We start from the raw sequence: 12,238 nt of genomic DNA, 5'->3' as shown, positions 1-12,238 counted from the left end.
AGCTCATAAGTGATGAATGTAATGCTAACCCAAATGCTTAGCAATGAGGCCTGTACAAATCAACACAACTGGGTTAAGTTGATCTAGTTTGATTTCTTGTGAACTAAATTAATTATGTTTAACCATGTGAAACAGAAAGGGAAACATCCAAAAAGAGACATCAATCTCTCTGCTCCCCCTAAAGCTCTTTTGTCATATAGCTTATATTATCTGTTCTAGCATTGGTATTACTGATGAATGAACAAAAATATAATTTAAAAGATAATTTGCTACGGATCTTTCTTCCCTTTGCATTCTGTCACTGTGCATCAAAATGTTATACATTTGAGTTGAGTTTGAGGTTACTGATCTATTACAACGTATCAATCATCACAAGATCACTTAGATCACTAGATAAGATCACAAGATCACTTAGTTCACTAGATAAGTGCACCAAAGGCACCAAATCCCCTCATTTGAATTCCCCTTAAAGCACGTGTCCACCACCTGACCATTATGACTCTGAAATTGTCCTCTGTTCCATCTGCAGCAACTGAGAATCAGAGGAAGGGCCTGGAACAGGGGGAATCTGCAGAACAATAGCAATGGGAATGGCCCTGGCATGGGCGGGCCAATGCACAACATGAAGGAGGACAGGGATCCAGAATACACCCCCAAGAGCAAAACATATTACCTGGTGAGACCACTTTTACTGCGGCCTTTTTGTCTTTCTATGTTGTTCATGTTTGTCAAAATGAAGTTGATGAAAGGATCTCCCAATGAATGACAACATGTCAGGAGAATGCAACAGCATTGGTGACATGATTAGTTGTGATTAGAAGTGATTGGTCATAATTAGCATAAGCATTTCTGATAACTTTAATACAATTGATGAGACTAATGATGATCACAGTGTTGATAAAATTGCATAGCAGCATCACTTCATTTAAGGTCAAATGCCTTTAGTGAGGCCATCAATTGATCATTGAAGCTTGACGCCTCATGTCTATCGTCATTTTTCTTGTTTATTTTAAAGCATGACGACAGAGAAGGTGAAAGGGAACGCCGATGGGTGGAGAACCGCGGGCGCGGGCGTGGCAGCTTCGTCCGTAGCGGCGGACGGTTCCTGTTCCGCAAGGCAGTCCCCACCTCCACAGCCTCTGCTACTTCCTCCTCCTCATCTTCCTCTACAGTCACAACGGTCACCTCCAGCATCGCCTTCAACAACAACAACAGCAGCCACATCAGCCCCAAATGGACTCACGACAAGTTCCCGGGCAGTGCGGAGGAGGAAGGGGAGGTGAAGGACGAGGAAGGGGACCAGGGTGTCAAGGGAGATGGGGATGTTGTCGTGGTGTCGATGAGCTCTGGACAGTAAGGAGAGTAAAGGAAATTCCGAAATCCACCAACACCATTCGCGAACTTTGACCTGGAAACACATCATGGATCACTTCAGTCATGTTTTTTTTTGTCCCTTGCTGAAGAAGTGGCGGTGAAGGAAGTTCTCGTCAGGGTACTGAATATTTTTTGCTTTTTTTGCAACACCTACCTTCCTGTAGGTGAACTCTCATCAGAACAAAAATCTTCAATGTCAACAATCCTGTCCTAACAAAGTTGGAATACTGTCCTTTTTACTTTTGGAGGCAGTGGACAGCGAAGTAGTTCTGAATGTGAGGTGGTGCCCTAATGGCAAGCCATGTGACATCCTCACTGTCAAGTGGACTTTGCTTCAAGTTGTACAATCTCTCATTGGTGACAATGAATGGCTGTATTCCATAAAAAGGAATATTTACTGAAGCAGCCTGTTTTGTGAAATGTCTCTTCCTTCAAGGGGGGATTTGTTGAACAAAAAAAACTGATCAGGACATTTACTGTCTATGTTCTTGTCATATAGTTTTCTTCTCTTGTGCAATATTGCAATAAGTGTCTGACAAGTAGACCATTGGCTGTTATAGCAATCTTATGCCTTAAATACACACATGCTAGACCAGGAACAAATACATATTTATTTCGATTGTGAGATCATGACATTTGTCTGAAAATTACATAATTTTAAAATAAACTACTTTGTTTTTTCCACTACAAGCTGAAACACCCTGGTATGTACAGTATGAAGGACGATAGGCCTATCTAAAGGCATTAGATATGCTGAATTGCAGTACCCATGAGGCCAAGTTGAAGTTAACACTTCAACAAGATCAACCCAATCGGAAGGTCTGGTTGGATATAAACAAAAGTACGGAAAGACAGGAAAGCTGCTGTGATGAGGTGATGGGTAATGATGGGTACTTTGGTAAGTTTGTTAGAGTAAGACTAACTAGTTTATTTTCTTTCAGCCACCACGTTTCCTTAATCATGTCAGTGGTTGATCAACTTGTAACAGGGTGACAGGCACTTTTCAATAAACTTTTCCATTGGTTGTAACCAAGTACGTACGTTTGGAGGAGCAGGCCATCTCTTGCTAGTTCGAGACAGTTCCGCTTCCATCCAGTAGGGCAGTGGATATTAAAAAAAATGTGTTGTTGCTCTAATGAGGCCTTAGATAAAAGTCACGCTTCATGATGTTGAGGCAGATAGGTACTCTTGTTTAGAATGGGACCAAATGAGTAGAGGTCTAACTGGAGTGAACAAGTTAACGCATACTAACCATCTGTTTCAAGTGGCAATTTCTGTCTTGTTTTTTTTTCTTTCTCTCTCTTTTTTTTATTAGGGTCTGTTGAGTCATTTTATTGTGTATAAAGTCAGTCTTGAGTGAAGCTGGTTGTGTACTTTCTTCCTCTTTTGGAACGTGTTGTATGTGTGCCTACAAGCCCATGGTGAACACTGCCTAGAATATGCAGTAATGAAAGGAGTTCTATGTGCCTCTGCTATATTTTTTGAAGATTGTATGTGTTCATCTTCACTATGACTATTAAGTTGTAAACACACAAATTGAGTTTCGTAGTTTTGGGGTTGATGTTTTACTCTACTGTGTTTTGTAGATGTAAGAAACCTGGATATGTAGTTTTGAAATGATGTATGTACTTTTAGAGGCATTTAAAAAAAACATATTTTGAAAGATCAAGCTTTTTGTCTCTTTATTTTTTATATCTTCACCAGCAGTGTACTTCTGTACAGCACAAGATTGTCCTCTGGGACTCGTTAGTGAATTTGGAAATAATACAAAATATAAGCAATTATTATTAAATAAGATAAAACAAAATTAAAGTCAATACAAGTGCTGTTTTAAAGCAACTGTACCTAGAAAATTAAAACTAAATCTATAATGACTGTTGCACTAAAGTGTCCTCTATGTCTATTAGGTTCTGGGTTGCACTGTGGCTACATGTAAGGGATTGATGTTGTGGTTTGGGGTAAACTGTTTTGATGATTCTGTAGTTCTTGTTTTCTGTCTAGATTGTCAATTAAAACATATGATTTATTTAAAGTTTGTCTCCTGTTTGTATGTGCTGTATGTGTCGTGGCAGAGCAAAAATGTCCCTCGGTAACATACGGTATGTTTGTGCGCATTTAGTTTTAATTCTCCTTAGACCCGAAGTGCATGTATAGCAATGCAATTGAAAGGGCACATCATTTACCCCACTCCATGTCAGGCAGGACAAAATGCTATCTTTTGACAAAGTGGTGTTTGCTGTAAGACACATTCAGAACAACATACAACAACATTGATATATAGAAAGTATTAATTGTGTTGTTTATATGCCAGCACGTACAACATTATTACAGTAAAATATCATTTTTAGTAGGACTATGCAGCAATGTGTGTTGGAGGAAAAACAGTGAATGAGTTGCGTAAAATGACCCACCCACCAACCAACACCACACCATGTTGACTGTGCATCCGCTGTTACTAGTAGGTCAGACTCTTTCCATGAGTCTGCTGATGAGTCAACCAGCTGCCAATGGAGGGAATGGCCATGAAAGAGTTACAGCCCAAGTGCAGTCCTGCCCCTGATAAAGCACACGCACACAAAGACACATACACACACGCACACACACACACACACACACACACACACACACACACACACACACACACACACACACACACACACACACACACACACACACACACACACACACACACACACACACACACACACACAGAGTGAGTGTGTCACCGCCATGTGACATAAATATGTGGCAACCCACATTACACTGCATTATCGTCTCTGGCCGCTACAGGGCCCTGCCCTCTTCTCTTCTCTTCTCTTCTCTTCTTCTCTGACGTCACGGTCAGTCCAGCTGAGCTCCACTTGACCAAGATTCCTCCTCGGGGCTTCTGTGCGCACTGAGAACCTGTCTTACCTGTTGCTCACGTCCCTCCTTCTTTTACCTCTACCTTTCTCTCTCCCTCTCTCTCTCTCTCTCTCTCTCTCTCTCTCTCTCTCTTTGTGTATCTCTTTCTCTATTTCGCTGTTCTCCTGGCTCACTCCTCCTTCTTCTACTCTTCCTTCAGTTCGCCAGCCAAAAACTGTCCCGCTCTTTCGGATTTTGGGGCTTGTCATGACTAGTAGGGGATAGTGTGTCTGTGTTAATGTTTGACTAGAGGGAAGGGAGGAGGGCAGGCAGACGCAGGAGCCATTGGAGTGTGCTGAGTGTGGTGTGTCAGTGTGTGTGTGTGTGCGTGTCTGTGTGTGTGGCACCCTGTGTTTTGCAACACCAAGAGCAAGCACAATCTTCTGCCTCTTCTGCTTTTAGTAATGCGGCTTTCGCTCCACGCTTGAAGGAAACTTCTGCATTTGCAAAAGCATTCGCTGAGGGGAGAACGCGGCATAAGACAGAGATGGGTGAGTTTTCATTTACAGGATGTCGTAGTCTGCTCTTCACAGTTAAGTTTTTTTTCTCACTCACTTCACTTGTCAGAGTGGTTGTGCGCGAGAGGGTGTACTGTACCGTTGTGTGTGTGTGTGTGTGGGGAGACCACTGTAAAGCTGAGTTCCCTGATGAATTAAGGAGTACAAGTGGGATACAGTGCTGGATGAACTGGTAAGAACAACAGTTGGAATGAGAGCTACAGCATTGTATGTAAATATGCTAGACAAGGGGGATAGAGTTACTGTGTGTTGACACTCCTATTATGTGTGATAAAGGTAGGCTTCTGCTGTGTACTGAACCTGGTTTATGACCATCTAAAGTTTGTTGTATTCTGATGAGGCTACAATAGCCCAGGTGTGTAATTCATGTAGTGACGGTGTTGTAATTATGGCTACAGGCAATGGGGGGTACAGTAGTCTCCATTTCTCTTCTGTAGCAGTGGGCTGTGCAGGATTGCAATCTGCTTGTCAAGAGGCTGTCAGAATAGCCTAGAAAACATTCTTGTGGAGACTCGCAAAATGTGTCCTAAATACTATCTGACCACACTTGTTTTGCACTATAGTTTGCCAAGAAGTGTGCGGGAAACAATACTAGCAGATCTCTGGGGTCTGCTGTTACACTGGAGTGCTATTTAGGCCTGTGCTTTTGTATCAGCACACAATTTGCTCTGTAATACCCGGTACAATGTGGTATGATTAGATCTTGCATAGTTTCTGCTTGCTGGGGCTTGTGTTTCCTCACAGTATTTCATGCAGTTGATGAGGTAAAAAAAAAAAAAAAAAACCGTCTCTCTAAGTAACTCATTCTTTTACTGGAGAAGAAACATTCAGGACCATTGCCCCAACCCATCACCAAGTGTTACAGTCATACGTGATTTAAGCACAGTCATAAATTGTGGTCTTATTGCTTAATATGCCAGAGCTTATTGCTACAGTAACATCAGTTATCCCATAGAGTGAATAGAAACAACACCTCATGATCACTTCACTTAGGAGGTTTAATTGAAACAAGAAGAGTTCCTGTTTTAAGCCTTAAGATCTGCTGAGGTTATGTTTTCAAGATGTTTGGCCTCTAGTGACACACAGCACTGACAGTAATGACCTTCTCACGACAACCTGTTTCTCGCCCTTTCAGAGTCTCACCAGCAATGCTCATTTGGTTATCGTATATTGTTATAATCATACAGGGCAATCATATACAGTATTTCATAGTGTTGTTAAAAACAACCCTAGGTGAATCACTGTGCTTCTGATTGGGAAGGAAATGAGAATAATCAAAGCAACACTAAATACGGTGGTATTCTCAGACATGGAATATTGTTTTCCAAACATATTTTGGCATCATAAACTATGACGAACATAAAAAGTGAATATAGAACGGTTATGCTTCAAACTTTTAACCAACCTTCCATGAAAACTGCTTAGTATTGATTTAAATGATGCATGAAAAAAATTAAAAATATAAAAACGTCAGATGCAAGCCATCCAGAAAGTTAACTTAAAACGTCAAACTTCCATTGTGATGTCTTGCCTCGCATAAAGAGGCCAGAAGCAAAAGGATAGGAAGCGAGGTTAGATAATGACTTGTAGTCATTGTCTTACTGTCCCCATCCATCTCCTTGCAGAGGTCCTGGTGCTGATCGATTTTGAGGCATCGATGGGTGACGAGATAACGGTGCGAGCAGGTGACGTTGTGAAGAACGTCTCAAACGCCCGTGAGGAGGGCTGGCTGGAAGGGGACCTGGGGGGAAAGAGAGGCATTTTCCCAGCCAACTTTGTCAAGGTAGACACATACATGTTTACATGTGTAAACACATACTATACTGTATGTACAAATGAAGAGCTCTTTTCCAAAAAGCTATATCCACCATTTTTGACTTTTTGCATTTTAATATTGGAATTGACTGTTAAGAGGTCCTATCATTTATGTGTGAATTCTTGCCAATCAAATGTTTTGAGAACATACTTTAAAACCTCTATAAAAATGCATTTTGCAATGCATTTCAATGGAATGCGCAATACTAAAAAATGTTAATTTCCCAACATTCTATAAAATGGATATATCTCATTTTGGAAAAGAGCTCTTCAAATGTAAACATACTGTATATAATACATGCATAAACAGACACACACAAACACTTAAACAGAACACAAATAGAGGCCTCTTCCCAGCCAACTTCGTCAAGGTAAAGATACACATACACACGTACGGATGCACACACACACACACTCACACTCACAATCAGTGACACGGGCGCAAAGGTCTCATCCTACATATTTTGTGAATGAATGCCAGCATTCATTGTGTCTGATGGCTGCCATTCCTGGTCAACGAAGAGGAAGGGCCATATGATAGGAAAGCTTTTTCAGTGTTTGTGCTTGTTCTTGCTCACACCACTTCCCTGTATTGATTTCCCTTCTATTTTTCACACAGCAAGTGCCAACGTACTTAATGGGAGACCACAGTAGGGAGCCCAGAAGCATCAGGAAATGTGAGTTTGCCCTGATAGAGTATACGTCTGTCTGTCACCACCTTCAGTTTACAGTAATCTCTGGGGGGAAAAAAACCTTCTTGTCTGCTACCACCGGTGCCTGTCATTGTCACAGGCAGAGTTAGACGCACCCTTTCATGGCTCAGTCGCCACCAGCCCTGACACATAAACACCACTCTTCTTCTTAAGGATTGGGTGGAGGTGTTTGGGTTTTGCGGTGGAGGCCCCGGGCCAAAAATAACCTCTGTTAGCACTGACACAGCAGACGCAGACACAGCAGCACGCAGCGTACACACAGCACAGACAATTAATACACAGCACTGTCAGGCGCTGCACGTTTTCACGGCCCACTGGCCTTTGCTTGTTGACACCCATACACTTGCACGCATGGCAGGTGTTGAATGCTCGTATCTCTGTGCCATCGCGGTCTGCAACTGTCTAAGTAGGTTTTTGAAGAAGTCTGCTAGCTCGTTCATAAGACACATTGACCCCGTCCACATTAATACAGATACATATGAAAACACATAACAATGTATCCGTTCACGCCCTCCGGCCACACAAACACAGCAAATTCAAACACAGAAATAGAAGCTTTTCCAAAATGGCCGCCGAAGTGGAGAAATCTGAAAACACTATACAGTGAAAACGATAGTGTGGATGCAGATAGTTTTAACTAAAGATATGACTATTTATATCTATCCTGATTTATATCTATACACAGTGCATTCGTCAAGAACCCTCATTAAACGTCTCATAACTTGTAGTGAAGTGTGTTGCAATGAGCGGACGGAGAGTTATAGCAACTTTGATATATCTGATGAATGCATACCCTTCCTGATTTGTCAACTCTCTCTCTCTCTCTGGTGAAACTAAGTGAAATCTACATTTTAAAATCTTTTGACTTGCAGCGAAAACGGTGAAGACACCAACCAGAAGATGTGAGGTGACGTTTGCATATGCCCCCATGCACGAAGATGAGATGGAGCTTAATGTCGGGGAAACCGTCGAAATACTCAGAGAGGTACTAACAATAATAATACTATCCAAGGTTAAAGACAAGCTGGGCTACTTCACAGTGACTCGACCCAGGGATGACTGGAGCACTCAGCAACTTTTTTAGAGGTTTTTTATTATTTTGGTTCACAAAATGACTGATGTTTCGCACCTGCGCCTTCCTCAGAGTCAAACCATACTGGTGATACCACAGTCAAAATAAAGACATCTTCCCTCCCTTTTGCTTTGGCATTGCTTCTTCAAAAGGGGGTGGGTGTATGTAGTAGTTAACCAGTAAGGGCACTCATGGTAGATCTAACAGTTTTCATTTGCCAGTAAAAAATAATAAATAAACTGAAAGTGAAAATAAATCAAAGTGAAAATAATCATTTATCATTTATCACAAATGAAAACTGTTAGATCTACCATGAGTGCCTAACTCCAAGGTTACTTTAAAATGAGAGGAGGGGGCCAGAGGTTGATTACAGAGGGGACGGGGGAGAGTTTAGAGACCTTTAGGCCTCAGTATTGTATCCACTGTTTTGCCTACTTTCTGTATATGTGTAGCCAAGGTTGTTTCGTCTAGTAATTGAGACTTGATCATTACAATTGTGGTGACTATAAGGTTATAACAGAGCTCTATTTTTTTAAAATAAATATTTGACCTACCATAAATAGCTTCATAAAACCATCTCATATCTATAAGAAAGTAAAACCTACTTGAGTGGTTTCCCTCTTCTTCTGCAGTTCTGCAGTTTTTCATTTTTGTGTAGGGATACGTGTCACCAAACCAAATATGTTTTTTTAATGAACTCAGTCATACTGAAAACAGGCTTACCATCACTCCACAGATGACAGCCCGTAATCTGTGTGGCCATGCAGTTCAACTGCATTCTATCTATTCTGATGCCCTCATAACAATGTGTACAGCCCTCGCGTTCTCTACAAACACAAGCCTAAAGAGAAAGCCCAAAGGCGACAGTGGAAAAGGACAACAGGAAGAAACACAGAGCAGATACCAGCTGTTTTGAGAATACGTCTCTGCTGTTGGTCTTCCTTGCCTGTGGACAGTCCTTAAGACATAAAAAGATACTGTACATGTTCAGTGCTTTAGTGGTGAACTGTGAATGGTCTGTTTTCTTGAGGCATTAACTCCCATGTGTTTGACTACATAGCTGTCAGCAGCTGGGAGAACCTGTTTGTAGGCCTACAGCATAGACTCTTAACATGCACGGCAGCACAGTCATACACTAAGCTTATAGGCGTCATAATATCACATGTGTTCCACAGAATGGCTTGAGGGTGTGAGGAAAATGTCTGTGTGCGTGTGCTTGACTCACTATTGTTCTAGCCTTTGTGATGTGTCTATCTCTGAACCGCACCGTTCCTTTCACTGATAAGCTCTGCTGTTTAACTCTTTAGATTGAGGATGGCTGGTGGATGGGGAAGAAAAATGGAAAGGTTGGGGCGTTCCCATCAAACTTTGTCAAAGAGATTTTTGGTCCCTCAAAAGGTAGGTTCGTGAAAACACAACAAATTAAAACAGAAACAAAACAGCATTCTATTATAATGAAAAGAAAATGGTTGTTGTTATCTACTGTAAATACCTCACCTCAGAACCCCCTTTAATATTTTCAGAATTTCATTATATTTCATTTCACCAGATATTTCATTTAATTTTATCAGATGAACTTGATTTTCCTGAGGGTGTTGTGTCACTGTTCTCTATACAGAGCACAACCGGCAACATTAAACCAGTTCAACATGTCAAATGTCATTTGTCTTGGACTGGAGGAACATTCCACTAAACACAGTGGCACAGCCCGCTGTAGCACACCTTTTTACAATAAATAGCAGCTTTGACAGGATAACAATAGAGAATGATGATCAAACCAAAACAACTACTGGATATAGGCCACTTACACTATGACATAACACAGGGATTTCCATCCTTTCTTTGTCTGAGGGCTACCAAGGGGTACCCCAAGGGCTACTTAATCAGTCAAAATCATCTCCTGATGTCTTGTCATGCTTGCTTATAGGTTATAAAGAAATAATCCCACATTGACAATGATGAAAACATTAACTGTGACTAAAACCACGTCATAGTCACTATTTTTTTAACATCTTTGGTAGGCATCTCAAATGCTCCTGGAGGGCTACCTGGTGCCCATGGGCACCACATTGGTGACGCCTGACATAACAACGCAACAGAAAACAGGCCACTGTCTGTACCCAAAGATCTGAAATCCTATGCACAGCCAGTTTCCAGGTGCTGGTGAAGTGCAGTCAGCACAGTAATCCAAGGGAAACAAGAAGAATCTCCGAACCTGATAAAGCAAAAGCAAAACATGTTCACTAAACAAGAAAGCAGGGAAATCAAGTCCACCAGTGTGCGGTTTCCCTAAGCCACTGTCTGTCTTTAGAACATGACCTCACGCTAAGGGACCAGCTAATTCTCTTCTGTGTACCTCTGCGACATCCTTTAGATGCCAAGATGGCGGATGGGAAACTCCGGCCCAAACTCTCCAATGCCGCCTTCAACAACAAAGAGGTGGGTGAAATTAGGAAATTGTCCCATTCCTTCTATTGTTGGTGGGGGGAACAGAAGGTCGTTGCACTTGCACACGCATGTTCATCATATTTCTATTCTTTCTCCACACAGCAGCAGAGGACGAGTGTGCGCAGAAAATCATTCAGAGGTATTTTTGTTGTGTTTGTGTTTATGTGTGTAACTGTGTGTGTGTGTGTGTGTGTGTGTGTGTGTGTGTGTGTGTGTGTGTGTGTGTGTGTGTGTGTGTGTGTGTGTGTGTGTGTGTGTGTGTGTGTGTGTGTGTGTGTGTGTGTGTGTGTGTGTGTGTGTGTGTGTGTGTGTGTGTGTGTGTGTGTGTGTGTGTATACAGGGACCAAAAATCTGCAGTACACAAAAATGAAACCAATAGGTCCAAAGATCGAAAAAGGTTTTGGTTTAGGAAGACAGTTTAATGTTCCTCTGAAATAAGTTCCAGTGTTAGGTGTGTTGCAGGATGATGAGGTCATAAGCTTCCATGAAGCAGCAATATGGAGTTTTATACTCACATAAAAGACGTCAACCATGACTTTGGCTTTTTACACAGTCTGTCTGCCTCACTCCGTCATACACAAACACACACCACACACTCAGTGTAGGCCTATGTGCACTTACCTGTGCACATCCATAACATACACGATATTCCCACACAAGTCTCCAACCCTGTCTACCCAGACCTGTTTTCTATTTTCGGAAAGCAACAAAACAACCCCTGATTACACTTTCAAGAGTTCAAGAGCTTTGTTCATGGGCATGGTGACACAGACATTAGTCACAAGCCTGCTGAAGCATACCTCTCAGAGCAGAGAGAGTAGTGAGCAGAGTGGCAGATAATTGAAATCAAATCAGGGGTGCATTTCTGGAAAGCGTAGTTGCTAACTATGTTAGCTACTTTGTTGGTTGCAATGCAATTTCCCAAGTTGCTAGCTGCTAACAACTACGCTTTCCAGAAATGCACCCCGTGCTTGTTACCAGGCTCATGACAACCTCAGGGATTTTACCTCTGTGTGCGAGTGTGTGTGTGTGCATGTGTGTCTGTGCGTGTGTGTGCGTGCGTGTGTGTGTGTGTGTGTGTGTGTGTGTGTGTGTGTGTGTGTGTGTGTGTGTGTGTGTGTGTGTGTGTGTGTGTGTGTGTGTGTGTGTGTGTGTGTGTCTGTGTGTGTGTGTGTGTGTCTGTCTGTGTGTGTGTGTGTGCATGTGCATGTGTGTCTGTATACCTGTTCCTCTAAAGGAGTGGTTTCTTACAGTATAGCACACTTGTGACAGGAAAACCGGCTACGGTTATCTGCAATTTGCCCGGCATGAGGCTCAGCCAGTTTGGTCAGTGTAGCTCCATGGCCCAGATAAAACGATTGGAGTGGTAAATGGTAAATGATAAATGCGGGGGG

General features: G+C 42.1%; 2 protein-coding genes across 6 annotated transcripts in view; both read left to right on the top strand.

Annotated features, from left to right (window-relative positions):
* Positions 1–3,638, top strand: part of thrap3a (thyroid hormone receptor associated protein 3a) — a 38,016-nt gene extending 34,378 nt beyond the window's left edge. Inside the window, exons 9-10 of one of the 2 annotated variants that reach the window (XM_063199097.1) lie at positions 530–676; positions 1,016–3,638. In XM_063199097.1, the coding sequence (XP_063055167.1) occupies positions 530–676; positions 1,016–1,357 (489 nt within the window). In that variant the 3' untranslated portion in view covers positions 1,358–3,638. The remainder of the gene's footprint in view (positions 1–529; positions 677–1,015) is intronic. The other variant, XM_063199096.1, reaches the window with a different exon arrangement.
* Positions 3,639–4,262: 624 nt separating this feature from the next.
* Positions 4,263–12,238, top strand: part of sh3d21 (SH3 domain containing 21) — a 34,917-nt gene continuing 26,941 nt past the window's right edge. The window contains exons 1-7 of one of the 4 annotated variants that reach the window (XM_063199103.1): positions 4,263–4,769; positions 6,422–6,579; positions 7,231–7,288; positions 8,197–8,309; positions 9,704–9,794; positions 10,771–10,835; positions 10,950–10,983. In XM_063199103.1, the coding sequence (XP_063055173.1) occupies positions 4,766–4,769; positions 6,422–6,579; positions 7,231–7,288; positions 8,197–8,309; positions 9,704–9,794; positions 10,771–10,835; positions 10,950–10,983 (523 nt within the window). In that variant the 5' untranslated portion in view covers positions 4,263–4,765. The other 3 variants (XM_063199102.1, XM_063199104.1, XM_063199106.1) reach the window with 3 other exon arrangements.

Source organism: Engraulis encrasicolus, chromosome 5, assembly GCF_034702125.1.
Source record: "Engraulis encrasicolus isolate BLACKSEA-1 chromosome 5, IST_EnEncr_1.0, whole genome shotgun sequence".
Taxonomy (NCBI): Eukaryota; Metazoa; Chordata; class Actinopteri; order Clupeiformes; family Engraulidae; genus Engraulis; species Engraulis encrasicolus.
Note: the sequence above shows the minus strand (reverse complement) of the source record. Positions and strands in the feature narration are given on the sequence as shown.